Here is a 27992-nt window from a genome sequence, read left to right on the forward strand (position 1 = left end):
AACCCCCCCCTTCCTTCTTTCTCTCGCCCCTCTTGAGAGTGTGACAGCTTCGCTACTGCATAGTCTGGATGAGGGCACGAATGACGTTGCGAGCCTCCCCTGATATATATCGTTTGTGGGGGAAGCAACAGAGAAAGCTTAGCACGGGCCGGCCCGGCCTTTCCAAGCATCCTGGAAATGCGATTGGGCTTCGAAAACACTTGATTGTTCGCTTCATTACTGAATCTCGCATTGTGTAGCCCTTCCTTTTTGGTTTGTGCTCTCGGTATTTCGTTAATGCAGTTGAGTATCCGCCTCGCGATCAACAAGTTGCCGATTTCCGCGTTACGGAGCAATTTTTGCAAGTGCTCCACTCCCCTTGTTCCCAGGTTCCTAATATTGCAGGCGGTGAAACCAGCGTGGGGAAATCGCGCTGCAGCCTGCCCGATCTAGATCAGCCGAAGCATTCGCTCGTTTTTCCATGGATAAACGAATCTCAATGATCGAGGTAGACCGGAAAAAGTGCTGCTTCAAGGGGCGTAGTAGTACGCAAGCAAGGACATCAAACTCTCATTCCAATTGCTTGCAACTGCTGCTGCATACTGCATGATGGGACGGTAACAGCGGGCTTTGCCCAGTAGTTCCTTCACCAAAAAAAATTGTTTTCAATTTAACAATTTCTTTGTAAAATTGACCTTTCAACGCCTGAGGGAAATTTTTGAAGAATAGTGAAGCATCTCAAGATGTTTCCGACGGCTTTACCTACCCACATGAGGTGGGGTCTCGTATTGGGCCTCAAGGAATGCCCGAATGCTCCGACTTGCGCAGGGTTTTAGTCTCATCTGCAGCCCCTGACTCGTATAGCGTCTCGTGCCGTTTATGAGCCGTTTGCTTGTTCCGCGTAGTGTGCCGAAGAAGTCGTGTTAGTTTGCAGATGTTGCCAGAATAAATATTACTCATCCCACTCTTTTTCTTCATCTTGCAGCTGTCTTTCAAGATAGCGAGTATGCATCGCCCAGGTGTGTTTCACCGTGGTATGTTAATGATTTGGCTTACTGGCGTAATAATATGACCCTAGGAAAGCTAGTTTTGGAAAATTTGACGCTATCTTACTTCAGCTGCACTGATAGTTCAAATCTTCCTTCCATCAGCGGCAATTTTAAAAGTGGGAAGTCTGGAACGTTCTTGGTCGATTACTATAGAAGAAAGTCTTCAATTGCCAGAATAACAACTCCGTTTCTGCCTGTTTCCATCTTCTAGTTGTGATAGACAATTTGAACTCGATCAATTAGCACTCGTATTACTGTAAAGCTTCTAGATCTTACCTGCTCAAAGGGCTTCACTAGCAGCATTGAACACGTGTGTCAATTTTTCAAAAATGAGCTCTTGATTTTTCACTTCTCGTAAAAAGAAAAACAAAATGTCCTCAACGCTGTCGAATGTCAAACGGAAAGAAACTACGGTAGTCAGCGTAAGTTAGTCTGTGACACCTGTGTAGTAGAAAACTATCTTATAAAATCGTGGGATCGAAAAAAAATTAATAGTCAATTTTTATCCATGGATCATGCTGCCTTACCATTTCACATTCAAGGAGAAGCAATCGGGATTCTAAGACATATCAAAATCTCCGGCGACGGTATCAGCTTTTACGCCATCTTATAAAACTCGCAAGTGGGCCGAAGCCCAGAGAGGGATCACATTTTTACAGTAATTTGCTTCATCTGACAACCAGTCGGAAAATTATGACGATGCGAGACCTCACTATTTTAAATTCGCATTAACTCCATGAATACAATATTTAGCGAAGAAGAAGAAAAATTTTCGACTGATATATGAGACATGAGATGATGAAATATTAAAATTTTCTGTATTGACCGGAGGTAACCCAAGACGAAGATGGCATTGCTGTCATTTGCCAAGAGATTTGCAGAAAATATGCTAGGTAGGTAGGTATGCGTAAAAGAAATAAGAAGCTCCAGATATATATTTGCGTTTTTCTCTAGGATGTCGGACATTGATGGTCTACAGGAGAAACTTGAAAGAGTGACTGAGAGCAATTTCTCCCATTGTTGCACAATCTGTCAGACTGTCAAGGATAAGCCCGAAACTGCACATTTTTCAGAATGCTTCAGTTCCAGAATTGTTCGCTATGATTTTATGAGATGATGATCTGCGAGTTTGAGTTATAGTAACATTTACCATACCGTCATGTACAGCACAGCGCAGTACTTTTGTTTTAACTGACCATGTGTCTTGATCCTCGGGCCGGCCCAGCCGAAGCGGGCCGGGACGCGACGCGACGCGATGCAGAATCGATGCGACGGCTTTTCGCTTGAGACGAATAACCAACATTAACGTCAGAGCAAAAAGGAGTTTGTTTAACTAGGCGGTCGCCCCAGTCTTTTCGCAACTAGGTCTTCTGTCCAAGGGTCTATTTAGATGCGCCCCTTTTCCTCCATCTCTTGGCTGACATGTTGACTTCTCCTATTCAATAGTGGAGAGTAGAGACGGGAATTTTCTCCCACCCCTCATGGTCATGTTCTATTGAACCAATACGCGCCACGTTCTGTAAACTGCACCCTCTAGGCTAGGCCCTCACGCTCGAGGCAGCCAAGGCTCAAAGGAGCCACTGAGTCTTGGTACACTTTCCAAAAAGGGGCCTTTGCAATAAAGACGGGAGGCAATCGATAAAGTTCTTCCCTTATGCCGGGAAGTCGGTCCCCTAAACCCAGTAATAATTAAATTAAATGAGCGAAGGACACCCAAGTTAGCTATGGAAGATGAGACCATTTAAGAAAGAAATTAAAGTGCTGCGATGCAGACGCACTCACCGAATTTTTTAAAGGGATGGCGCATCAGGGGCCAGATTAGGGAAATTCAATTAAGAATCACTGCCCACCTCTGCGTTCTCTCAGAAAAGATCTCCACTATATCCTCATTCGTTGCTGTGCAGTTATTGAACATGATCGAGACTTGGGAAATGCATAAGGCCTCATGTCTGCAACGCAGCGAGTCGCCAATTGATGGACGACACAGCTCAACTTTTAGCTCATCGCAGCGGACCCGTAGCGCAGATGCTGCGTCCTTAATAATCAAAAGTAAACAACCAACAACTCGCTCAAGTGAGGGAGAGACCGTCAAAAGCGTACCAAATATGTCCAACGCTCGACGTACTAGTCGGCACGCATCCCTGGGAGACGCGATGCAAGGTCGTCCAGTTGGATCAAGTTCATTTGAGAACCATGATTGTGGATTGCTCTGCTGCATTACATCACTCGTAACGATGAAAGCATTCACATGCCATAAGTATGCTGTTTCCCAGCTTGACGGGGTCTAATTGAGTTTCCAATATACCCTGGGGCCTGAAAGTCTTGGCCAACTGTTCGATACCCTACCGGTGGAATTTTGAAAAAATTTGACCTTTCCCGATATGATTCAGGATGCTTCTTGATTGTAGAAACAACTCCTTTGAAAGAAGCCACGAGCCGTCAACGCAGGGAGTTGGGGATGATCATTCCTGAAAATATATGCAAGTATCCCCTCTTGGTGACGTCCAGTGGAGAAGGCAATCAATCATGAGAAGCACCTGCTCCCTCGTGCTGATCAAAGACAGACCCGACAGCCGGCACCTAGCTCCGAAGTTGTGCTGAAATTTGGGCTTGAAATCATAGTGGCCTGCGACGGTTCGCCATGCGCCACCTCGCTGGATTGCCCTTCACGGCACGGCACGGCGTACAGCGGTGCAGAGGTAGGCAACCGTTGCCTCGCGGAACCTTGTCAGTTATACTAACTGTATGAAGGCACCTCTGTCAGTTTAGACGGATGTTCGATACAACTCAAATGCTCACAAAATGCCTAGACAACGCTTCTTTTTCATTATAACCCCCAGGTTGATGTGGCATGCTATTCGCTCCGTAGACGGAAACAGTACAGCAGCTCGTTAAATCAACTGTATGATGAGCTTTCAGTGCTGAACGCATCGCAGGTTACACCTGCATGGGCTCAAGGCTGATGTCCTTCTCTGCAGGGGTCCGACCAGGACCAACCATGACGTTCGAGAGGACCAAAACTTTGACATGTGGACATTCGCTTTGAAAGTCCATCCCCAACCTTGATCGGTGCACATAGATTGATAATGCTCATGATTCTGACTACTCGTGCTTCTCTCTGTACTCCAATTTCTACTGCATTGGGTTCAATTGGAAAGTATTTGTCTCAATTTGAGTAATGAGAATTGATTACGAGTGCCGTTTCCCGTCTGCCCAACAAACTCAAAAAGGCCTAAGCCCCACTATTAATTATAGCGCCAGGTATTATTGCTACTTTCCTCCTTCATGAAACCAGTAATTACCTTAGTAACCGAATCCAGCACAAGATTAATCGCAAATACAAATAAATCTGGAGCGGAAAAAGGCGTGCAATTGCTTCCCAGGAAATAAATGACCAAGTAAAAGGGAATCCGAACTAGAGCAAAAGTCTCATGGGTTAAAGACCTGCTCAATAACATGGACGCCCGTGCGCCGTCGTCCCAAGAGTCTCATATCCTCGTGGTGTATGTAGGGCAGACCCTGAATCGAAAATGCTGCTCAATGCATATTGTGGCGATTTCGCACAGACCACCGTGTATAGCCTCCGTCGGCATCGAGAAGAATGCTCGAGACTCAACAAAGTGGACATTTCCCGTCTACTACAACGTAGCGCTCGTGAGGTCCAAGAGGACAGCCCGGATCCTTTGTCCCATCGGTTGTGGTCCCAATGAAATGTGAGCCTGGGTCGTGGCAGTTGGAATAAATGAGGAAGTTTTTATAGTAATTGCACATTCTCAGTAATTGTAGTGGGCAGTATGATCAATCGAGATGCTCAACAACTAAATCTGCCATTATTAGCCTTTTCCTCTTGCGTACCTTCCTGGGCCACAGCTTTGATTCATTTTCGGGAAACCAGGACCCGTGCTCTGACTCACCTTGAGAGATGGATAACATAAAAAGTAAGATTCGGTTGACCATGATGTGGATGGACTGAGCGTGCACGAGCACATCATCTTATATGTCGGGTTGCATGCTGCTTGGTGAAGGATGGGCGAAGGGTCCAATGAATGGGGCCAATTGGCAAGGAAACCCCAGCTGGACGAACAGGTACGGTCGACCAGACACTGGATATGAAAGATGGATGAGGCAACCTCGTTACTGTCGAGATTGTCGAAATTGTCCGCCAAGGGACGCGAGCCACAACACGATACTGGAAACCTACAATATCATCCTTGAAGGAGAGGAGGCCCGTGTGCATTCACGGACATTGGAGAAGCTCCCGACAATCCACTCTCAAGAGCGCTACTGAGCCACCATGGCATCTTCACAGCCATCGATATCGTTCGATGGCATTTCCGGCTCCTTTCCGGCAGCCCGTTAGACGGGTAGTGGCACTATGACCATGTCTAGCGGCCGAAAGCTTGAACTAAAGCCAACGTCTCGATAACGAGACCCATCACTGTAACTAGTTATCATTGGTGAGTTGCTTCCAAGGCTTTAGTCATAGTCGCCGGTATGTGTCGCTAAACTATAGAGATGTTCTTATGACTAACTTTTGACTGGATCAAAAGCATTAGTTTTCCGAGAAGAAATGTATTGACAAAAGTTCCACATCAAACGTCGCTGATTTGGCCTCTTAGAAAGGCACAACGAGTAACTGCCCACGGGAGGGCAAACTGACGGCCACATTCATAGCGGTGGATTTGCTGGGGTTGCGACGAGCATTGCGATTGAAACGCCAACTGGCGGGACGGATCATGCAAAGACGGCAAAAGATCTTCCCGAAAGCATGGGCCTCAATGACCTTTTGGGTGCCGTCTCCCCGAAACTCCCATGGCGCTTCTCCCCCTCCCACAACCCCGACATACCTCTTTTCTGTGACCAGCAAACAGTTTTACAACTGGTCGAGAATAGTTACCCATGGCAGTAGGCATGCTGATTCGTGGCAGCGGCCAATTCCCGTTCGCTGCCTTGTGCATGAACCAGCCTGGAGGCGAAACCCCACGCGACGGGGGGCGGAGCGGAACGGGGTCCTGGCACCCCTCAACATGCACGTGTAGAAGACACTGTGCTTGGTCGTCGTGGCTGAAAGCTGTAGCTCGCCCAAATCGGCCGAGCTTCATGTCTGCGTCACTTGTCAAACTAACGTATCTCAGAAGGAACCCCTGAAAGAGGGGCGCAAAACCCTAGTTGTGCCATTGGCGAGCGAGACAAATGTCAAGGGCCCTTTGACTTTGCGCATGGGCCAACCATATCTACCATGAAGTGGGTTGACGTGATCTCTTCGCGGAAGCATGGAGTGGCAAGCGTTGCGGTCAACTGAAATTTAATGAGCAGCAGTCGAGATTCTGTCTGCGTGGGAGGTTTGTACACGTGTTCATCGATAGTCGGAGATTGCAGCAGAGAGGGTGTCCAATGGAGGCGAGTACGATAGGAAATGGAAGCGATATCTTGAAGATGGAGCACTTTGACATTATGTGGTGGAAAGAATTTTTCCCTTCTTCCATTTTTCCGTTTTAAAATTAAAGTAAGACGTTTCTGATCTTCCAGTAATACATCTTAAAGAATTTCATAAAGAAACGAAAGTGAGTGCTCTTATTTATTTTCAACAAAGTAGAGCTGCTCGTTATCACAAGAACCAAGTATACCAGCAAACTTCGTAGGAACGTTTCTGCTAAGTATGAGTAATCAAGGGATTCCTTGTAAATTCAGATGCCTCAAGACGGTGCTCAGGGCGCTTCAGATATTGGCGTGTTGAGATTTCTGCCATGTCATGGTGTTGGGTACTTACCTTATGCACAGAGCCTGGGCCTCGGGTGAAATATCTCCTGGGGACAACGTGACTGCCGTTGATATTGGACAAAATTGACATCAAGCGGGGCTTCCTTTGCCCCGGAAAATGAAAATAAATTAAAACAATGTTACTCGGTAGCATGCCTTGGTCATGGGATATGCGGAGAAAAAGAATTAATTAGTGATGAGAGAGAAATCGTTAAGGCTCACATCGGACAACGCACGGGGCGGGGTATGTCCATGTCTTTCTAAAGAAACCCTCAAAATTGGCAAGGGAGGTATTTTTGAATACACGAATTTTTTGGATATAGTGAAGCCTATAATTAGGATGCTATGGGCGCTTTTGACTAGGTAAATCATGATATCTTATGTTTTGAAGACGTTTCTCCGTGCTTTACTCAAGCCGTCACTTTTGACACCGCAGGAGGACACTGTATCTGTACAGGCACGTGGAGCGATCTGGACGATATAGCGTATCCCTGGCAACCGAAGGCGAGTCATGTGTTTGGTGAACTTTGGCGCAAAACGATTCTAACGCGATCAGTCTTACCATAAAAGTATAGGCTACATTGAAAGAAGGCTAAATTGTGCGACTTTTCAAGTACCCGGCTTCTTGAATGTTGATTTCGCGAAAGGGGCCCGAAAGGCCCTTTCCCCTAGCCCTTGCCTCATTAGGAATCGATCGTTGCTAGAAATAGAATTACGATCATCAACTTCAACTTCAACAATCTGTTCCATTTACGTCAAGCAAGAGGGTCTCAAGCCCAGACATTCGTTGTTGTGTTTCATGAACATTTTCAAAGAGGTTTTCTTTCTATCACACATTGAATCGCTGCATTTGCTCCTCAATACGCCCGCTTCAATGTGGAAATCGCTTTAACTACAATTTAGCGCCATCGATTTCTCTGTTTGAATAATTGCTTCACCTACCGGAAAGCGGTAGGCGAAGAAGTGCGCTTCAGAATGGGTTTCGGGGATTTTGACTGGATCTGCCAGCGCGCACCTCTCCCTCTATGCGCTCTCGTCGGACCCCCTTCGTCAATCGCGGGGTCTGCTGGTATTCAACCAGCTTGTTACGCTCGCAACATTGAGGTTGCCAACACCCTCATCTTTGAAGGCGCAGCAGATGTCATGCATATCGTCTCTCTCGTGATGACTGCAATTATGATTATTCATGTCAGATCCAAATTCACTGCTGTTGGTATGTTGTCTGAAGAGCACTTTCTATCCTGCGCATTTTGAAAACACCTTTTAACTCCTCCGACAGGCCGCAAAGAAATCACAACCTTCTTCTACCTCTACCTGACGCTCACAATTTTTTCGCTCATTCTCGACGCTGGCGTCGTCCCGCCAGGCTCTGGGCCCTATCCATACTTCACCGCAGTACAATGTGGCCTAGTCTCAGCACTTTGCACATGTCTCCTTATAAATGGCTTTGTCGGCTTTCAACTTTACGAAGACGGAACAACGCTCTCAGTCTGGCTCCTCAGATCGAGCTCAATAGCCATGTTTATTGTCTCATTTGTCGTGTCTCTATTCACATTTAAAGGACTGGCAGGACTAAGCCCGACGAATACGGTTGGTCTATTCGTCGTGCTATACGTTCTGAACGCTATTTGCGTAGTCGTATATCTTATCATGCAGATTCTGTTAGTGGTCAACACTCTCCAGGATCGATGGCCATTGGGCCATATCTCTTTTGGCGTACTTTTCTTTGTCGCTGGCCAGGTTATATTGTATGTCTTCGCAGAGCCAATCTGCAGAGGTTCCTCGCATTATTTGGATGCCCTCTTCGTCGCTACCATCACCAATCTGCTAGCAGTAATGATGATTTACAAGGTATGTACTCAGTGATGGGTAAAAATATTTTTTGACCTGGTCAAATGCTGACTGTTACCAAGTTCTGGGACTCTATCACCAAGGAAGACCTTGAATTTAGCGTTGGGATCAAATCGAATAATTGGGAGATCAAGGAGCTGCTTACCGAAGATGAGAACCGGACGACCATGTACCATGACTCCGATTATGCCAGTAGCATGTTCCCACCTACTGCTCGCAGCTCTACATATGGCCTCTAACAGTCATCTGAGCGTTATCATGTTTCAAAATATCACGACGTTAATGCCCCTTTGTATCTCTCTTTAGCATCGACGGAAAGGTATAATCTCTAAGCGACACTACAGGCGTAGGTATTCAAGGTCACATTGGTGCACATTTATTTGGATCATATAGAATAGATAATAATGGCTTCAACGGCTAGATTGTATGATGTTTGGGCATAAGTCCTCTTAAACAGACCGTGAATTCTCCGCACTTTAACTGCACAAGGAATCTGTATGGATGCAGAAAATGCTTTATTTCCCTCTAAAAACTCATGTTGTATGGTACGAAGTTCATTGCAGCGGTTTATGGCCTTTAGTGAACTCGTATACGGAGTATGTTCGGAAAAACATAATCGAGCAAATTTCGAGTATCTGGAACCATGCCCTCCATAATTAATTGTTTGAAATTGCTTCCGCGGTTCTAGGCGATGAGGACGCCCCTGAGGACTTGAGGCGTCTTTACGCTATAGCGTCCTTGGCCGGTTGACGTCGTTCCCGCGGCAAATGCCGTCACCATTCCATGTCCTTTTGAACGATTCGAACAGCAAAATAAGGGACTGTGACCAGAGATGTACAGCTGAATGACAGTGTGCAATGGGGAAAGGTAAGTAAAGCTGTATTAGCAGCCGTCTTTGGATTCCATGGTGTTAACGTCTGATCACAGGGACGGACAAGCTCTATGTACGCCGACAACTTCACACCTGACCGTTGAAAGTTCAGTTGCTGATCGTTCTATTGTCATTTAGATCACTCACTCCGAGTGGGCGTCTGAGGACGCCTATTCTGCAAGCGCTGGTGCTGGTGTCGCAAAGCCAAACGTTCCTGGCGCAAACTTTAGGCGCCTTCCATTTAACTACTGCGCTGTATCTCTCCAGCCTTTCGAACACCCCGTATGCACCGCCGAGGGCCATATTTTCGATCTCACAAACATCCTACCGTGGCTGAAAAAGCATGGCACAAACCCTGTGACCGGCAAGCCACTGAAGAGCTCGGAGCTGATTAAGCTCAACTTTGCCAAGAACGATGACGGAGAAATGGTGGATCCAGTCACATTCAAGGTCTTCACTGACAATACGCACATTGTTGCGTTGAAGAATACGGGCAATGTGTTCGCATGGGACACGGTAGAGAGGCTAAATATCAAAGGGAAGATGTGGCGCGATCTAGTCTCGGATGAGCCTTTTGTCCGGGCGGATATCATTACGTTGCAAGATCCGCAGAATGTCACTGCGAGAGACCTTAGTTCCTTCCAATATCTCAAGGATGGCATGAACACCCTGAGTGCGGACCAAGAAAAAGAAAGGAATGATCCAAATCAAAATCTCAACTTGGATGCTATGGGAAATATGGGCAAAATTCTCAAGGCGAAGGAAGCTGTTGCCCGAGCCCGAGCCAGCCGTGGGGATGATCCAAATCGGACGCCTGCTATCCAAGCCGGTAGCTCGGGTGCGATTTCGAAGAATGGCGAAGTTGTGGCTCGCACCGCAAATCGACGAGTTCAGTCAACCCCGTACAATGCAGCTCAGCACACGACCGGAAAGGCAGCCGCGTCGTTCACTAGCACAGGGTTGACACCGCATACGTCCGGCGAGAGAGCACTGCTTTCGGAAGAGGAGTATATGCTGAAGCCGAAGCGCGTCAAGACGAAGGGCTATGCGAGAATACAGACAAGCATGGGCGATCTTAACGTGGAACTACTCCCTGAGTTCGCGCCCAAGGCAGTGTGGAATTTCATCCAGTTGGCAAAGAAGGGATATTACAAGGATGTGCTATTTCATCGTAACATTAGGAATTTCATGGTACGATTCAAAAGACCTCACACTAAGCCATTCAACTAACAAGGATGCAGATCCAAGGCGGTGATCCCACAGGTACTGGACGAGGCGGATCAAGCATTTGGGGAAAGAACTTTGCAGATGAGTTTGATGGGCCTATGACCCATGATTCGCGAGGAATCTTGTCAATGGCAAATAAGGGAAAGAATACTAATTCTAGTCAATTGTAAGTTTGGCTTGCTGTCCTCGGTGACTGCCAAAGGATAAACAAAGCTCATACATACGGAATCACAGCTTCATTACCTATCGTCCTGCGAAACACCTTGATCGAAAACATACCATCTTTGGCCGCGTGGTCGGCGGTACAGATACGCTTGGGCGGCTGGAAAATGCGCCAGTTGACAGTACTGATCGGCCCATTGATGAGGTTATCATGCGAGATGTTGTGGTCTTTGTTGATCCGTTTGAAGAGTATCAAAAGGAGCGTCGCGAAAAGGACGAAGCAGAGAAGCACAAAGAACAGATCCAATTGCAAGGCGGCACTGAAGATGACAAGACTACATGGACTGGCAAGCGTATCCGTGGGGACGGCAAAGTGGAGGATTCTGGCGGCTCGGGAGGCGTAGGAAAGTACTTGAAGGTCGCTGCCGCAAGCACACCGGCCGACAGCAGCGCGGATGAGATTGTTGGTGAGTGGGAGGAAGAAATTAGCCAAGAACCCGCCAAGAAGAAGATCAAATCTGGAGGATTTGGCAATTTTGATGGTTGGTAAACAAAAAAGCTGGAAGAACCATATCGGCGTCCGGATGGTGTTGTTTCGCAATTAGGATATCCTCCAATTTGCTCATTGCTGGGGCTTTATATGTTTTGTAAATATCTACTGATGAAGAAGAGTCTTCGACTGATCGCTATCGACTATGATGTACGAATAACAAATCCTCAATATATATTTTACTATGGAGAAAAAACTGAGAGTGATATAGGTAGTGATAACTACTCCGTAAGGTACCCAGGCTTGCAGCAAGTTACAATGGTACCCTTAAGCACAGCCATGCACCGCCCCGGGGCTGACTCGCGCCGAAAGCCGAGGTAGCTGCTCCCAACACGTCATGGAGGGTCCCTTGGGGCGGTTTGATTAGCGAAAAGACACAGCTGAGACCAGCGAGCTGCGCCTCATGTCAGCCGCTTGGCAGGCTGGGCACTCGAAACTTCCTCGGGGCTTCTTGTTGTGGAAAGTATCGGATGCTTATGACTGTAACGTATTATTAGATCAAACACACGCCTCCCTGTTGCCGCCCTCCGATATCCATGCATAGCGCTAAACTCTGGAAGATATATAAGCACTCCCTTCTTTCACCACCCCGCACTGTTTGCTCTACCCGCAACCACAGCATTGATACCCCCAACTTGACTGAAACGATATCTGCTTTTGTCTTGAAGAGATAGCTCACCGAACGAAAACCTCCATTTCTTCTCGGTCTTTTGAGAAAAATTATCACCAGTCTAAACATGTCGGATCCATACGGCAATCCCTATCCCCCTCACTCCCAATACGCCTCACCGGCGCCCGGCTACGGCCAACAGCCCCCATACGATGCCAATCAGCAATATGGATACCCACCCCAAGGAGGATACAGCCCATATCCCCCGCAGGATCAATCATACCAGCAGCCAGCTTATGATCCCAATGGCCAGTCGGCATACGGCCCTCCGGCCCAAGGCGGCTTCCAGCACGCCCAACAGGGCGAGCAGGTCGGCGCTTACGACTCAAGCAACCCTCAAGGTCATCCTGAATACTAGTAAGTTAATCTAGGAGTTATTCGTGAGAATATATTTTTAAAGCGACTGCTGCGAACGATGATGTTTTTCGGTAGCCAACCCCACGATGATCCCACCACAAGAGGTTACAACGCCCCTGTACCGTACCAGGACCCCTCGCAGCAATCTTCTCCGTACCCTCAACAAGGCTCTCCATACCAACCCAATCAAGGCGCTCCACATGATTACTCACAGGCTCCACCGGGTGGCGCTCCCTACGACCCCAACAATCCCGCTGCAGCAGGTCCCGGAGGCGTTCCCGGCGAAGAAGGCGAGCGTGGTCTAGGTGGTGCTTTAGCTGGCGGAGCTGCAGGTTATTGGGCTGGCCACAAGAAAGGTCACGGTTTTATAGGTGCCGTGGCTGGAGCGTTTCTCGGAAATAAGGCCGGCGACTTCATTTCTGACAAAATGCACCATAATGACCAGCCTCAGCCACCGCATGGCAGCAGTTGGGGCGGCAAATATTGATTGATTGGCCGGTAAAGAATTAGCACTTACGGATCTTGCGTTTTCTTATCTTGTATCGGTTGAATTTGTCGAGAAGACTTTCTTTGAGATCCGCTTTGTACATTTTGGATTTTTGGAATTCGCCTTTTTTCCTTTCTGAGGAAAATCACGATTGATGATAGAATAGCCGAATGGTATTCCGACTGAAGCCTTACCATCGGAGCTGTATCTTTACTGCTATCGTTGTGCTTAGTTGCACACATGGCTTTATTCTTAGCGTTTTACATTAATAATTCATTCCTGAAGACTTTAGTATTGTTGGAATTGTCGTTCACCTCAATCGAATCTTTTATTCCCTTTTGAAGGGTCATCGTGGCCAATATGCTTCTTCACGTGCAACTACCTAATTTGGCGGTCCAATATTGCGGTCCCTGCCCCATGACTTTCATGCAAAAATCAGGAATTTCTAACGAAATATACCATTGTTACTACGGAGCAATGATTGTGAAACTATTTTCACTACCGGTTTTTTCTTAATTAGAGAGTATTTTGGACCCTGGAAATAATCTGATAACGAGGCTGTCATCAGATTAGATGAACGCTAGACAAGATTAGATTTTGAGACATCACGCTAGTTTCGAACCCCGGCAATCCCCGAGCCACAACGCTGACGAGCATCTTGACTGCTCATTCTTCTAAAGTTGGAAGCTGCTTCTGGCCCTCCATCTTTCGTCTTAACAACAACTCATCTCAAGTCTTACTCCGTCCGCCCTGGTATGGTCGGCTAATTTGTCTCTGAAGAATTATTCCAAGCCATGGCGGCCGATTTCATTGGCGTCAACGTCTTTCTCACGCTCAAGCATCCACCAAACACTCAGCTCGAGGGTCTCGTCGCTGACGTAGCTGGACAGCAGCTTACCTTACGAGATGGTATGTATAAGATTATTCAATTGTGATGCATGTCTTGAAGAGCAATAAATGAGAATCTCACAAATTTCTCCGTCAAACATGCAATTGTCATGCCATGAACTTGTTCACTAATGTATAAATTGCCAGTCTATGTCCCGTCCCTGAGACAACACTTCCAGGAATACCGGGTCGAAGGTTCTGAAATTGAAGATTTAGAGGTTGCTCCTCGTGGTCGAGCTTCTATACAGAGTCATCCGCCGACTGTACTGCCCCAGCAAACATCTACTCCAGCCGGCCCACCGGCTTCGCGACATGCTCCCGTTCCGCACGCCTCAACGGTTCATCAAGTCCCTCATGGGGCTCCATTAGCCCCTTTATCCGTGCAGATACCGAAAGCCGCTGCGGCTCCTCAACCAAAACCTTTTGTTGATCCCGCCATCCTAAGCTTTTCGAAACGTCCAGAACCAGCGACTTCTTCTCCAATCGTTCCCGCACATCAACATGCGTCACATACTCCTTCAGAGCTTCTGGGTACACCAGTCCATGCCACTCCCTCGCCGACGGCCTTCCAAAGTGTGGCCCGACCATATGCAGGTGCCGGGCAAGCCCAAGAAAATCTGCCAACCAGAACAAGTGCAATGAGCCGACAGGCTGGGCTTTTGGCTGGTGGTAATGCGTCTCCAGCATTGAGCAATCAGATTTCTGTCCAGGACATGGTCAGAAAAGCAGCACCTCAGCGGGCACTTTCCTCAAAGACGAATGATGTTGAATCACCTGTTGGGATAGCAAACTCGCTCAATGGACTTGACATCAATGGCACAGCGGGCGGCTTTGATCATGCTGCAAACCCATCTACTACTTCAGGTTTTGCTGGTTCAGTTCCTGCTAAAAGGGATACTTCAAGCAAACGGCCTAAGAAGAACGGGCGTGTCAACATCCGTAAAGAGTCTGTGATTCCGAACGACCCAAGCATTGTAAACGTTATTGAGACAACCACGGCTGCCTCCGAGGATGGCGACTTCAAATCAACCGGCTGGCGACAAACTTCTTTCACCGAGACCATTGATGTTTCTGAAAAACCATCACTTGGACCTCTTAGTGGAAGCACCCCACGCTCAGCCAAGAAGCGCAATCGACGCAAGCCGAAGAAGAACATGGACGAAACGGACGGCTGGGCAACGGAAGAGGCTACGGACATCCAAGGAATGGGCGAGTTTGATTTCGCTGGAAATTTATCCAAATTTGATAAGCGTTCCGTGTTTGATCAAATCCGAAATGAAGACACAACGGCCGACGAAGACCGTCTCGTGAGCTTCAACAAAATCCAAGCAAAGCCCTTGACGGCTGGGGGAAAGAACTATCATCCAACAGAAAATGTTCTAGACCGACCCAAATCCGACGGCTTCGACGACTGGGACAGTGACAGTCTGAGCGAAGAAGACGAGGTGACCGACGAAGTCGAGGACCCAGGGATCCGTAGCGGATCCAGAAGTTCTCGTCGCATGCGTCGGCTCTCATCTCGAAAAGGTAGCGCGGCAATCCCTGCTTCGATTTCCTCGTCCCATCTTCCCCCAAGATCTCTTAGCAATCGCGGCCACTATTCTTCCCCTCACGGCGCAACTACAGGGAGCCCAAGACCCGGTTCCGGCCGCGGCCGTTCACCATCCGCCTCTCCCTTTCCCCTCGGCGCAGCTGCCAAACTATCCCTCCATATTTCTGATTCAAACCGGAGCTGTCCAACTGTGAGCCCTCTGCAAATGCTGGAAGTCGAACAGGTGGCCGAACAAGAACTTGGACTCTCTGAGGACATGGTTGCGGAAAACGCGGCGCGCGGCATTGCCGAAGTTGCACTATCGATTCTTAGCCCTGGCGGAAAGCGACTCGCGGCACAATATGACAACCACAATGCCAGTCCAGTGGCCGTTGTCCTTGCGGGCAATCACAAGAGCGGTGCCCGAGCTATTGCCAGCGGTAGACATCTCCGCAACCATGGCGTCCGTGTGGTGTGCTGCGTCATCGGGCTCGAGCGCGAATCTGAACTGCTTGATAGCGTGAGACGACAATTGAACATTTTCCGCAAAATGGGTGGGAAAGTCACTCGTTCCGAACGTTTGCATGCACGCCTCAAGGCTCTTGATGCGCCACCCGAGCTCATCATCGATGCTATGCTCGGCGTTCATATTCCGTTTGACGAACTTCGCGCAGACGACCAAGCTGTTGCATTTGAATTCATTCAATGGGCAAATCGCAGCAAGGCGAGTGTTTTGTCAGTGGATATTCCTACTGGTATTGATGGTTCTACTGGTAAGTCCTTCTCTTTTTTCTCTCCTCATGCGAGTAAGATGTCTACAGAGACGGTTACTGATATCACACTGTTTTAGGAGCCATCTCACTTGTCCACAATGAACCGCTCTGCATTCGCGCAAAGTTTATCGTCGCTCTGGGAGCTCCCAAGACCGGTCTACTTAATGCTTTGATTGCTGGCGCTGTCGCCGGATCAACAACGGCTTCTGATGCGGACGGCGCTGGAGACGTCTCTGCTGCTTCTGCAATCTTATCTACAGCGTCGGTAGCGGGGACAGGAGCAGGCGCTGGAGGTGCCACCACTGCTGCCACTGCCGCAGCAGCAGCAAGTACCGCTACAGCACTCGGATGGCGGCTCTTCCTCGCAGATATTGGGCTCAGTAACGCCGCGTGGAGCCGACAATATGGTACCCGACGAGGCAGAAAAGGTGTAGATTTTGGATGCTCCTGGGTTATAGGCCTGCGCTACGGTCATGGAGACGCCTGAGATTTTGAAGATGCATATTATTTTGTTTTCCTTCCTTTCCATTTCTAGTTTATGCAGTGGCTTGCTTACACGCAAACGCATTACTTTGCCTTGATATTTTAAGTCTCCGTTCCAAAACGGTTGGTTTTGTTATTTTCTATTCATTAAACGCACAAGTTAGGAGGGAAAAGGGGCGCTACAAGCATCCATATCAATTTAGAAACGTTAGAAGATGAGATAGTTTCGTAGACAAGTCTAGCTAAAAACTAATACAAATATTACGATCCATTCGCATGGGTTCTCTTTGCCCGCTCAAATCAAGCAGTAAACAATCTCGGAACATGGCTTTGAAAACTTTTCTTGAACTCAAAAAGGATTTCTAGCTCAGCTGCGTAGGGAAGAGGATGTTCTGTGTAGATTCTTCAATACATAATTCATCTACCCATGACTCCATTGCGTCTACCTCCGAGAACGAGAGAGAGAGTAATTAATCGCCCGTTCAATAATGCAATTGAATAAGAAAAAAAAAAAAAAAAAAAAAGAGAGAGGGGAAATTCTTTGGTATAGTGGGTAGGGTACGATAACAAGATAAAATGATTTATTAATGCCAGGCGTCTCGTGACGGTCAATTCACGAATAAGCTATCTTCATCCATCCCTCCTCCTCCTCCTCCCCCTGCTGCACCACTCACTGCGACAGAGGATGCTCTACTCAGCGGTGTCTTGGACTGTCGGCCGGGCTTGACATCATGGACGCTATACAAGCTGCGATAAAACGCACCGACTTTATCATGGGCCATGACTTTGCGCGGGTCAAAGCGCAAGACTTGCAGTCCCTCCTGACAGGTTGCTCGACTGAGCGCGACGTAGGCCTGGCCCTTTTCAAAGACGCGGCCGAGATCGACCTTGACGCGTTCCAGGGTTTGGCCTTGGGCCTTGTGGATGGACAAGGCCCAGGCGAGAATGAGAGGGACTTGGGTTCGCGAAGCCTGGACTTCGCCGTTGGGGAGCTCAATCTTCCACGTTTCTGGCTGGCAGAGGAGATCTCGGGACGTGCCGTCGGCGAGGGTGAAGCGGACGAGGGGCCATTTGCGGCCCGTGTCTGCGGCGCGGCTAGCGGCGGCGGGGGGCATCCCTGGTGCGGAGTTTCCGACGCCGCTGCCACGGTATTTCATTGCTTGGAGGCGAGCCAAGGCTGCGGCGATTTGGGGATCGTCTCCGAGTCCGTCGGAACCGCGGAGTTCTTCTAAACGTGCAAGGGCCTTGTTGAGCTGGGTTTCGTCGGCACTGACTTTTTGCGAAGTCATTGCACCCCGATATTCGTCGCCGTCTTCGGAAAATGTGCCAAACGTCTTTTCATCCATGAAGCCGTGGACTTTGCCGAGAGAGCCGTTGACAAGTGTCTCGTCAATGTTTTTGATCAGCATGACTTGGCTTCCCTTTTTGAGCTCAATGCGTGGAGGCGCCATGCAGTTTGCGAGAAGCTTGTCGCGCCGCTCTTTGTCATCAAGAGATCCACCGTCATGGGCATCAAAAGTCATGCTCGCGCCAGACAGTCTTTGCATCCGCATATTGTTGGCGTTGTCGACTTCAGTACGCGTAGGGAACCTGATGAAAGTCTGTCGTTAGCATAGGCATGGAGATATCAAATCGATGGGGTTGGAATTTGCGCTTACAGCTCTGTGGCCTCTAGACCGTCATCATATTCGATAGGGCGAGCGAGCTTTCTGAATGCATCGATCGAATCTTTGGATAATCTTCCTAGACGCATCTCATTGAGCATGCCGGCAAATACTGTGAGAAATCAGATTAGTGGATTGCGATGAAATTATGATAACGGATATGGTTATACCTGGATCTTTCTGTCGGAACACTTGCGTCAATCCAATGGTGTGATTGATAGATGTATTCCATGAGCCCGCTTCAAACGAAAATTTGGCCAACTTTCCACTTTCCGGTACAGGCGGCAGCTGAAAGAAATCGCCGGTCAGAATGAGTTGAATTCCGCCAAATGGGCGACCATTGTTTCTGATTTTTCTGGCAATTGCCTCCAACTTGTCAAACAAATCCCCGTCGACCATCGAGATTTCATCCACAATGAGCACCTTGGTCCGCAGCCACCGATTCTTTGCTTTTATATTTCTTCGAATCTTCTTACAAAGAACTTCTGGAGTATCTTTTCCAAGAGCTATTCCGCCAAAGGAATGAAGGGTTATTCCCCCAATATTACATGCGGCCAACCCAGTGGACGCTGTCACCGCAACGCGGTCCGGCTCACGAATATACTTTCGACGAAGCGCTGAAATAATCTCTCTCAGCAAGACCGATTTTCCCGTTCCTGAATTCGTCAGTCAGCACATTGAGATATGCTCAATGAGCACCTAGCGGCTTACCTGCAGAGCCCGTGTAGAAAACGCTCTTGTTCTTATTTACAACCATGTCTAAGACCCGCTGTTGCTCGTCACTTAGGAAAATTGGGGCCGGCACAACGTTCTTGCCCCTTTTCTTTGGCATCTGTAAATTCTCATCCTGCTCAGGTGCGAACTCCTCATCAGCCTTGGTGGTGAGAGTCGACTTTCTGTTCGTCTGCCTCAACCGCTTCTGTTCCTCCTTGACTGCGCTTGCAGTCTTTTCCCAAGCATACACGGGGTCGGAATTCTTCTGTCTCATATGAGGTGTTTTGGTAAGGTCTTCATCGCGTGATTTATTCAACGGCACTCTTTGATGTTTGGAAGTGTTCATGCTGTGTTCTGCTTCACCATCTGAATATTCCAATGTAAGCTCAAGACAATTTCATATAACATTGACGTAATGAGAGACTTACCCATGTGCTCATTCTGATCCCCTGTCCCAAGCCAAGGTATTGTTCTCTTCTTTGGGGGCCGACCGGCAGCGTCCACCGAGGAGGTCTCCAGAGCCTCACGATGGCTCGATTCACGTGGCATAGATCTACCTGAGAGTAAATCCGAGTTGGACTCCTCAAGTGTTCCACTTCGTCTCTTGCTGGGCCGAGAGACTGAGTCGGACACTTCTTTACATCCCCACGGGCTGTCACTATCCGACGACTTCCGTGCCAGAGGTTTAGGACGCCTATCGGAAATCATCATGTTTGAAACACTTGGTTGCGCTCCAGCATATCCTCGTTCAGGATTACCCATTGATAATGGTTTATTGGCTTGAGCCGTTAGATGCTCTAGCGGTGAGGAAGACCACGGTATTGGGATGCTGCTTGGAGGGGGAGGCGGCTCGTCGTCGTCAATGGTAATAACATTTTTGGATTGAGCAGCGGGCCTCGAGGGGTGTAAAGGGGCCTGTGAATTATGCACTGGGGGCAATGGTGGTTTCGACATGGGTTCCGCCGCCTTCTGTTGAGGCCTCAAATTATTAATCGAATCATCGTCATCTAAGTTTAACTCGTCATCGTCGACAAAGTCGTTCTCGTCAAAGTATACAGCCTCATGGAGTTGTGCTAGCGGATTAGTCTCCGTCTCCACTTTGGCTACCGGTCTGCTGGCGGGAACATCGTGAAAAGAATCTGATCGATCAAGGGTGTCTGCGAGTCGTGATGTCTGTATTGAACGGTGCGGGGCCTTATTCTGCACCATCGGTTGCGCAGTTGGCTGGCTCGAGAAATTCAGAACAGAGGAGTTTGTCGGGTTGAGGATGCTAATGGATCCAGTTATCGTCGGTTGCTTAGTCGGGCGTTTTGAATATTGTCCATTGCCAGCGTGTTGAGGGGAACTGGGACTACTTGAGGGAAACAATTGCTGCGAGAGAGACTGGGAGGGAGTACTTGCGGCCTTATGCCGGCTGACCTCTCTCGCCAGCATCCCGCAGCTTGGTGAAGGATTTCGAAGGGAATAAAATTGTCGAACGAACGTGACGGCTGATATTGGTGAGGGTTGGGCAAGACCTAACAGACGCGCAGGGTCATAACATGAAAACGAGCAAATAGAGGCCCGGCGAATCGTTGCGTGAATTGGTATGAATGGCATGCAAAGCTCTAAGTGGAGCTGAACGATCAACTGGAGCCTACTAGCACCACTGATCGCTGTAACGTAAACACTCCCAAAGTCGTATATACCTAGGGTCGATATTTGAAGTGCATTTAGTAGTTAATCGGTTTCGCGTCTTTTGGACGCGAAGTCTTATCGCGAGGGCGTGTACGGAGTTACAAAGTTATTAGCGCTAACGACTCAACATCAAGATCAATCTGATAAGTCGCGCAGATAAGATTACAGGATCTACAGCCTAATTTCGATTGGACTATTCCGTACACCCAAAGCTCAATTCCGCTTTCACAAGGTTGTTAAAGTTTTCCTGAACGAGTTCCCCCTTACAATGCTCATGGATTCTTCCTAGATAGCTTGTTCCTCTCCTCCACTCAAAGGGTTTCCCAAGAGAAGGGTAAAAAGAGGGGACTACAAGGGGCATTGATGACCAACCCAAACATGCTCGCAAGACTCAGACGACAGACGCGGCAAAGGTATATCGACAATTTTGCAGGAAAGAGATGCAGAGCGTAGCAGACACAAATGAACGCGAGGGTGGTATCGAAACGAAGGGATAATGAGAATGGGACGGGGAAAGATAAGAATGCTATTTAAACCAAAGAGAAGGATTGCATAGCAGGCACAAAGGAAATAATGCGAGGCGCGCACACGATTAAGTACCGACAAGACTAGTGCTTTCCAAATAGAAATTTGAAAATAAAGAGACCAGCAGCTTGCAGAAGAGAAGAAAAGTCAAATATATGGCAACTTTTTATTAAAAAAGAAAGGACGGGAAAAGGAAGATGACTTGGAAGAACAACCACTAACTGGGAGATGCACAAAGGAGATTCATTATGCTGTCAAAAAAAGAAGGGAATATGAAGCTGGCTGTCCAGGTGGAGACCTGAACAGGTTTTCAGCGAAAAGAGAAAGTAAGCGATTCGAACTCCAAATCTTCCATCTACCGTCCACCGGAAGCATCACAAACTTGATATGAATGCCTTTGCCATGACGCCCCTCTCAAAAATGCCAGAGACCCAGAGAGGACAGCAGCAGGTGTCGCCAATAATATGGGGGGAAGGCCCAAGTACTGTACACTTTCCGCAAAGGATTGGTTATCATAGCAAGACCTTCCCAGCTGCGCTTCCGTTCGAAAAGACGCAATGCTTAACCTTGGTAACCGGCAAAACCGTTGCCGACATTGCCAAAGGCGCCTGTATTCGGCTGAGCCCACTGGGAGCCTTGAGCTTGGTTACCGCGACCGTATCCACCCGCACCGCCGGGCATGCCACCATAAGCCTGGGTGGCCATGCCAGGGCCACCAAAAGCAGCCTGATCCTGTCCCCAACGCTGACCGGCAGGGCTCGGGCCTAGTGGATGAGCAAGAACGGGTTAATTGAAAACCATGACAGGGGAGGCAGAGAGAAAAGTGGGAGACAAAGATCTGCTGTGGGTTTTTGGGGCCACTTACCAGAAGCAGCCATTGGGCCACCAGGTCCGCCGTACTGAGGGAAGAAGGCGGAAGGGTTCTGGCCATATCCAGTAGCCTGCGCCTGCGCCTGTTGTGCGGCGGAGAATCCATCGAATTGTCCAGTCGGTGGGCGGTCCTTGCCCCACTAGAGTCGCGGTTAAAGCGTCAGCACGGTTTTCAAGCAAAGCATTTCTAGTCAGGGGATGACTTACGCTGCACTTCAGCGGCCGACCGTTCACATTGTAACTATTCAATTGGCAAATGGCCATGGCGGCATTCTCATGCGTGTCCATCTTGATGAAGGCAAAACCACGGTCGGCCTGCATCCTGGTCTCGACCACAAAACCAAAATTTTGGAAGAGGGGAACGAGATCGTTTTGGGTGGTGTAAGGAGTCAGATTACCAACATAACATGTCGTCTGCCATTGAGGGGTCTGTTGCACAATCATGTCGTAGCTCTGCACCCCATGCGTGGGGAAGTGGTGGTGGCCGTACGGCGTCGAAGGAGTCATGCCCATGGCATGCATGGCTTGCTGCTGGGAAATAGAGGGCTGACCCTTCTGATTCGCCCAGTTGCAGCGAATCGCGCGAGAGCCAAGCCATTCTCCGTCCATGGAGCTCAGCGCTTTCTCGGCATCTCCGCGCTCGCGGAAGGCGACGAAGCCATAGCCGCGGGAACGGCCCGTCTTCATATCCCACATAACGCGCGCCTCCGAAACAGAACCAAAGGCGGAAAAAGCCTGGAGGAGGACCTCGTCATTCACCTCGTTGGAGAGATCGCCGACGAAGATGTGGAAATGATTCGTGGTATCTTCCTTGTTGACACTGTTGGCCTGGTAGGCCCAGTTTACGCGGATTTCCTACATCGATAATGACGCATGAGCCTTCTAGCTACCCAATAGTAGCACGGGCGCGGTTCGACAAAACTCACGTTCTGATGGATTCGGCGGCCATTGAGAGTTTGCATGGCGCGCTCAGCGGCGCCAGGGTCGTCGTACTCCACGAAGCCGTAATTGTACCCTTTGCTCTGAACCTATTCTCACGGTTAGTCGCAAGCACCGGAAGCTAGGATGAAATGCATAGCAAGACAAGAGAGAACAAATTCAACCATGAAAGTTGACTGGAAAGCATGCAGTGCAAGCCAATCAAGCAACAAGGAAAGATAAGAATGATTGCCAGTGCAATTGCAGGTATTGAAAACAGACCGCTGTGCTGAATGAAGATCGCTTTCGACTCACATTCTTGTCAGGAATAATTTTGACATTCTGCACGTGCCCGCTGGTCTCGAAAATTTGCCTCAAGACATCTTCCGTCACTCGTGGGTCCAGTCCACCAATGTACAGAGCGCGCTTGTTCGGCTCAGGGGCCGCTCGACGAACGAAGCCACCTCCAGTGTTTCCAGGCGACATGACACCAGACATAGGAGAGGTGATTGCGGTCGGAATTGGGTTCGTGTTTTGAGGAATGATGACAGGAGCCAGAGGAGGCGCCATATGGCCGGGGTTTCCTTGAGCTGCTGCGGCCTGGGAGGCATCATAGGGCTGCTGGCCCGGCGCGCCGGCCGCCTGAGGGGGGAGGGGGAGCGAAGCTGGGGCACCAGCAGTTTGGTTGTCGGCCATGGTAAAAATCAAGTGTATGAGATGGGATTGGAAATAGATTAATAGTCGACTTTCAATTCAAGGGCGTATGATAAGTAAGAGAAGATATTAGGCAGGCTAAATCAAAAGCACTATACGCGGTCAGCCAAGGAACGTAGCATATGTTGATTGCTTGAGCAGGCGGCATAGAGCTGGGGAAGAGATAAAAGGCAGTTGATTTTGCCAAAAGGGGACGGACCTGGCAACAGTGGATATTTGTGTGCTAAATTCAAGCTCACAAGATTTCAAAGGACTTGTGAAATGACCGAGGGGAGCTGCAGAATGCAAATCAAGAGCTTCCTCGAACAGAATCGAAAGCACGGGCGTCAAGCTCAATGACACAAGACGCAGCGAAATAGGAAGGACGAATGAAAAGGAAATAAAGGAAAAAGAGATAGGGGAAGATGAAGGAAAGAAGAGGAGAAGGAGATTTCCAACCAAGTTCTGAAGCTAGATGGCGAGAGGAAGAGAATAGATGTTTGTGGGAGGAGGAAGAAGATGGAGGAAAGAAGCTGCGAGCAAAAGTTAACAGCACAAGTGACAGTGAGTGGATGAACGAGCGAGCGAGAGGATAAGTGGTAGAGTGGTAGACGAGCCGCTCGTGGGTATCGGTAACAGTAGAGTAGTCGCGGCGGGCGGTACTACTGTAGTGGTAGGGGGGGGAGTAGTCAAAGTGACTACTGTAGGGAGTTAGTGGTTGGTCGCAGCGGAGCACACTAAACAGACAAAGGTGGAGGAGCAAATAACGCCGGCAGGGTTTAGGTTGGGTGTCACTTGTGCGAGGACGGAGGTTTCTCTTTAGTCGCCGCCAGGAAGTCTAGAGGGGACCATCTGCTTTTAGGTCCGGTCAAGGGTCCAACAGCCCGTACAGTAGTGGAAAGGCAGTGTGAACTTTAGTGATGGTGTCGCGGAGGGTTTACCCATAGTATGGGCTTTCTTGACTGGATCTCCAACCGAAGCCGGTACGTTGGAGCTCAGCCGAGGTCAAGAGCCGAAATCGTTCTAAAGAGCGATATCAAGAGGGGGGGAGGGAAATTAATTGAAATCATATAAAGATGACGAGAAAGAAAGTGACAATAAAGAAAGAGAGAGAGATGGAGACCAAAGAGATAAGTGGAATTGTGAGTATAAGGGCAAAAAACAGGGAAACGGAACCAATCAAGCCACCTGCTCCCACGCCTTCTGATACTTTACCGGGGGCAGAAGAGAGTCTCCTCCTCGTGCAGATGGACCAAGTGCGGGATGATGCAGGGAGCGCAAAGTGGAAAAAGCATGAGGAGAGCAAGAGCAAGGAGAGGGGCTATATCATCTCCTGCATATTCCTCAGGCCCCGGTCATCAACCTCCAAGGCAAGACTAGCAAAAATAATGGATTAGTAGCAGCATCATTACTAGACGTGCAGATCAATGAGCTGTCACGTTCAACAATACTTGGTATGGTCATGACATTTTCCTTTTCATACGAATAAGATGCTGGCAAGCTTGATGGTCCTGCAGCCTCGGACTCAATTGAATGTGTGCGTTTGCTTATACCTAAATTAGGTGAAAATCAATATTGATTAGTGGGCCGTGCCCGGGGGTTGCTTAACCTATTTTCCCCCGTTAAACGAACCTACAGCAGGGTAAACTCTACCACGGCCTATTGCATATTTAAACCAACCGATTTAGCCTTCCCGGCTAAATCGTTCACTGAGCAGTAGAAGCGCCCAGCAGGAAGGATAACCAGTCCAGCCGCTCACCTCCTAGCCTCTCCCGCACCAGCGGGTAATTAGGAAAGATGCCACTTGTGTGCCTTGCACAGACCCCCGAGCCTCTCTCAAAGCTCACACTCAGCCGTTGGAGAAAGATCGAACCCTGGTCCACGGTAAATGCGTGTGACATATTCGCAGCGCCGATGATGGGTTTTGTCAGTACGATCCCCCCTGAGCCGGCCTGGGAACCAGACAGGCAGGGTCCATACATTTCCACTGTCGCGGAACTAGAAGCTCACCGCCTTATGGGTGCAGGTGGTTCCATACAATGATAGACTTGAGGATACTTGTGAGAAGAGCAAAACATCGACTGCATCAAAGTACTCTTTGGTAGCTGGTTGCTATGACCTTGCCGGTACTTGATTGGTGAAATATGCCTAAGCTGAACGGTTTATTCCGACGCTTGAACCTCCGCTTTCCGCACTTGTGCGAATAGCCATACTAGACCTAGTTTGAAGAGATGCTATGACCACACCTGGGGAAGGGCTCGAAGAATATCCACCAGAGCTCTTTATTACCTTGTCTTTTAATCTTTCCACTCACCCAAGAACACGCATCCTAAATATCTTTTCCGGTACAATTGCATTCAATCCGTTTCTGCCACCTTTCTGGCCGCTGTCTATCCTACCGTTCTCTCTCACCATGGCGCAGCCAACAGGCCCGTCGCCTTCCCAGCAGCAACAACAACAACAACCAACGGATCCTTACAGTAGCATGACGGGCATGCTAAATCTCGTGGTATGCATCGATGCCATGCGAAAACTAGAAACTGTCATAATAACATTTCATTGCTTATAGCTTATTTCCATTGGTCGTATCCTTCGAGATTCCTCCAAACTAGGCGCCAAAAACACCACTTCAACAAATATCCGTGTACGGCACTTGATCCCTCGTGCATTGAACCGATTTCAAGACGCACTCGATGATGTCGAAATAGAGATTGTAAGCACACCCTGAGAAGATAGACGACACCATCCTAATTGCCGCAGGTTCGAGCCAAGGCAACGATAGAAAGAGATCTAGCCATCTGTCGAGCTCGACGAGCGGAGCGCGAGCGAGAAGCGGTGGCTGAAAAGGACCGCTTGGCTGCGGAAGAAACGATGGAACACGAAGATAAACCTATGACCAAACAGGAAGATGCCGTTATGGAAGACGCAGCTCTCAACGAGAACGCCAACACGCAATCTCAGCAACAAGAAGACACCGTAATGGCGGAAGCACCTGAACCTGAAACAAACGGGATCAAAAAGGAAGACGCAACATCAGCGGATCAACCTGAAGCCAAACCGGCAGAGACCAAATATTCCGATCAAGTATCTACAACCGCTCCACCGGATGGTGCATCAAATTCTGCCAAAACCGAACCCCCCGTGAAAACCGAGGGTAAAGCAACTGAAAAGACAGAAGAACCTGTTTCAAAAGCCACATCGCAACCTGAACAACACCCCATTTCGACCTCACAAGGAGACACGAACATTAAAGATCTCAATATTGGTGCCATGTTCGATGGCGGCGCAGATGAGCCGCCTCACAATGACGAACATGATCTTAATTTCGACATTGACTTCCCTACAGACGGACCTGACGACGACAATAATGACCTTTTCAATGACGACCTCTTTGGTCCGGATCTGAGTGTGTCGGGTGACAAATCAGGTGATAAGCCCGGCGAGACATCCAATGACGATGTCACGTCTTTGCTTCCCGGACTTGAAAACTACGCCAATGCCACGGAAAATTTCAATTTCCTAGATACTACCAATACCGCTGAGAACGCTCAAGGCCAAAACCCAGGCGAAGCCCAGCAAAGCAACACGAATGCCGCTTCCGCCACCACGGCGCCGCCACAGAACTCTACTTCGACGGCAACAGCAACAGCAGATCAATCCGGCGAAAATAACTTTTCCAATACCGGAGATCTTTCCGCCGATTTACTTCCCCCCGACTCGACATTTGATGATTTATTCGCAAACTCGGACTTTAATTTTGATGGAAATGGAGACACCGGCAATGGTGAAGGAGGGGAGAATTTTGACGATGCGTTCTGGATGCTTGAAGGGTCATAGAGATTTGATTTTCCTCGTCACGTTTCCCCATCACATGTCGGTTTCGGAGTTTCTGGGTTGGAATCTCGGCCTCTTGCATAATATGATTTCAACGGCTGAGGCATATCACGACAATTGGACTTAATGACTGTTTTGATCGCTATGATACCATAAATACTGAGTTCCTCTCATTTTTTTTAATATTTTTAATTTATCAGATGAAAATCTTTATTGCTCAGATACAAAAGAATAAAATGCAGTAACAAGGCACATCTAAATGGCTTTGTAATTTGTTATGCGAGTCGCACCGTGTAATGTTCTTCCCAGTTAAAAACAAATACCAGTTGAATGCAGTGGAAAGCAACATCTTAATCTCAACCCCCACTGTTGAAATCGTCATGTAGACAAATTTTATATCAATCTGAAACAGTCTGGAAATAACCTTCACCAACGAACTCTCTTGTTCGAGTAATGACA

At 48.5% G+C, this 27992-nt stretch overlaps 8 protein-coding genes across 8 annotated transcripts; 6 read left to right on the plus strand and 2 right to left on the minus strand.

The window, feature by feature from the left end:
- Positions 1–7515: 7515 nt before the first annotated feature.
- L228DRAFT_226548 (hypothetical protein) lies at positions 7516–9058 on the plus strand. Its single transcript, XM_018330426.1, has 3 exons — positions 7516–8001; positions 8068–8639; positions 8702–9058. The coding sequence occupies exons 1-3, from the start codon at positions 7764–7766 to the stop codon at positions 8876–8878; spliced, it is 987 nt and encodes a 328-aa protein (XP_018192294.1). The 5' UTR covers positions 7516–7763; the 3' UTR covers positions 8879–9058.
- Positions 9059–9435: 377 nt separating this feature from the next.
- Positions 9436–10879, plus strand: L228DRAFT_243252 (hypothetical protein). The gene is made up of 3 exons (XM_018331640.1): positions 9436–9506; positions 9567–9583; positions 9649–10879. Exons 1-3 carry the CDS (start codon positions 9497–9499, stop codon positions 10738–10740), a joined length of 1119 nt encoding a protein of 372 aa, XP_018192295.1. The 5' UTR covers positions 9436–9496; the 3' UTR covers positions 10741–10879.
- Positions 10669–11652, plus strand: L228DRAFT_243253 (cyclophilin-like protein). The gene is made up of 2 exons (XM_018331641.1): positions 10669–10903; positions 10972–11652. The coding sequence occupies exons 1-2, from the start codon at positions 10746–10748 to the stop codon at positions 11447–11449; spliced, it is 636 nt and encodes a 211-aa protein (XP_018192296.1). The 5' UTR covers positions 10669–10745; the 3' UTR covers positions 11450–11652.
- A 534-nt stretch (positions 11653–12186) lies between these two features.
- L228DRAFT_265109 (hypothetical protein) lies at positions 12187–12963 on the plus strand (the record flags this gene model as incomplete). The annotated part of the gene is made up of 2 exons (XM_018334655.1): positions 12187–12476; positions 12552–12963. The coding sequence occupies 2 exons, from the start codon at positions 12187–12189 to the stop codon at positions 12961–12963; spliced, it is 702 nt and encodes a 233-aa protein (XP_018192297.1).
- A 518-nt stretch (positions 12964–13481) lies between these two features.
- On the plus strand, positions 13482–16319 carry L228DRAFT_17958 (hypothetical protein). Its single transcript, XM_018329553.1, has 2 exons — positions 13482–13872; positions 13999–16319. The coding sequence occupies exons 1-2, from the start codon at positions 13758–13760 to the stop codon at positions 16230–16232; spliced, it is 2349 nt and encodes a 782-aa protein (XP_018192298.1). The 5' UTR covers positions 13482–13757; the 3' UTR covers positions 16233–16319.
- Positions 16320–18845: 2526 nt separating this feature from the next.
- L228DRAFT_17962 (hypothetical protein) lies at positions 18846–20737 on the minus strand. The gene is made up of 2 exons (XM_018329554.1): positions 19445–20737; positions 18846–19382 (listed from the first exon to the last, which is right to left on the minus strand). Exons 1-2 carry the CDS (start codon positions 20613–20615, stop codon positions 18991–18993), a joined length of 1563 nt encoding a protein of 520 aa, XP_018192299.1. The 5' UTR covers positions 20616–20737; the 3' UTR covers positions 18846–18990.
- Positions 20738–21329: 592 nt separating this feature from the next.
- L228DRAFT_17986 (nuclear and cytoplasmic polyadenylated RNA-binding protein pub1) lies at positions 21330–23987 on the minus strand. The gene is made up of 6 exons (XM_018329556.1): positions 23920–23987; positions 23322–23812; positions 23015–23116; positions 22296–22943; positions 22084–22228; positions 21330–21982 (listed from the first exon to the last, which is right to left on the minus strand). The coding sequence occupies exons 2-6, from the start codon at positions 23700–23702 to the stop codon at positions 21780–21782; spliced, it is 1479 nt and encodes a 492-aa protein (XP_018192300.1). The 5' UTR covers positions 23703–23812; positions 23920–23987; the 3' UTR covers positions 21330–21779.
- Positions 23988–26112: 2125 nt separating this feature from the next.
- On the plus strand, positions 26113–27536 carry L228DRAFT_235775 (hypothetical protein; the record flags this gene model as incomplete). Its single annotated transcript, XM_018330756.1, has 3 exons — positions 26113–26208; positions 26269–26412; positions 26460–27536. The coding sequence occupies 3 exons, from the start codon at positions 26113–26115 to the stop codon at positions 27534–27536; spliced, it is 1317 nt and encodes a 438-aa protein (XP_018192301.1).
- Between the last annotated feature and the right edge of the window lie 456 nt (positions 27537–27992).

The sequence above is a fragment of the Xylona heveae genome (assembly GCF_001619985.1).
Source record: "Xylona heveae TC161 unplaced genomic scaffold L228scaffold_1, whole genome shotgun sequence".
In the NCBI taxonomy this organism is placed as follows: Eukaryota; Fungi; Ascomycota; class Xylonomycetes; order Xylonales; family Xylonaceae; genus Xylona; species Xylona heveae.

Excerpts from the sequence above, each read along its gene's own strand:
- L228DRAFT_226548 (XM_018330426.1), top strand. The coding sequence starts at position 7,764 with ATGGGTTTCGGGGATTTTGACTGGATCTGCCAGCGCGCACCTCTCCCT. Across the intron at positions 8,002-8,067 it reads ATCCAAATTCACTGCTGTTG|GCCGCAAAGAAATCACAACC; the intron begins GTATGTTGTCTG and ends CTCCTCCGACAG. Across the intron at positions 8,640-8,701 it reads CAGTAATGATGATTTACAAG|TTCTGGGACTCTATCACCAA; the intron begins GTATGTACTCAG and ends ACTGTTACCAAG.
- L228DRAFT_243253 (XM_018331641.1), top strand. The coding sequence starts at position 10,746 with ATGCAGATCCAAGGCGGTGATCCCACAGGTACTGGACGAGGCGGATCA. Across the intron at positions 10,904-10,971 it reads AATACTAATTCTAGTCAATT|CTTCATTACCTATCGTCCTG; the intron begins GTAAGTTTGGCT and ends ACGGAATCACAG.
- L228DRAFT_17958 (XM_018329553.1), top strand. The coding sequence starts at position 13,758 with ATGGCGGCCGATTTCATTGGCGTCAACGTCTTTCTCACGCTCAAGCAT. Across the intron at positions 13,873-13,998 it reads GCAGCTTACCTTACGAGATG|TCTATGTCCCGTCCCTGAGA; the intron begins GTATGTATAAGA and ends ATAAATTGCCAG.
- L228DRAFT_17962 (XM_018329554.1), bottom strand. The coding sequence starts at position 20,615 with ATGCCATTCATACCAATTCACGCAACGATTCGCCGGGCCTCTATTTGC. Across the intron at positions 19,383-19,444 it reads GGATCAGAATGAGCACATGG|ATGGTGAAGCAGAACACAGC; the intron begins GTAAGTCTCTCA and ends TGGAATATTCAG.
- L228DRAFT_17986 (XM_018329556.1), bottom strand. The coding sequence starts at position 23,702 with ATGGCCGACAACCAAACTGCTGGTGCCCCAGCTTCGCTCCCCCTCCCC. Across the intron at positions 22,229-22,295 it reads GTCGGCCGCTGAAGTGCAGC|TGGGGCAAGGACCGCCCACC; the intron begins GTAAGTCATCCC and ends CCGCGACTCTAG. Across the intron at positions 21,983-22,083 it reads TGGCCCAATGGCTGCTTCTG|GCCCGAGCCCTGCCGGTCAG; the intron begins GTAAGTGGCCCC and ends CTCATCCACTAG.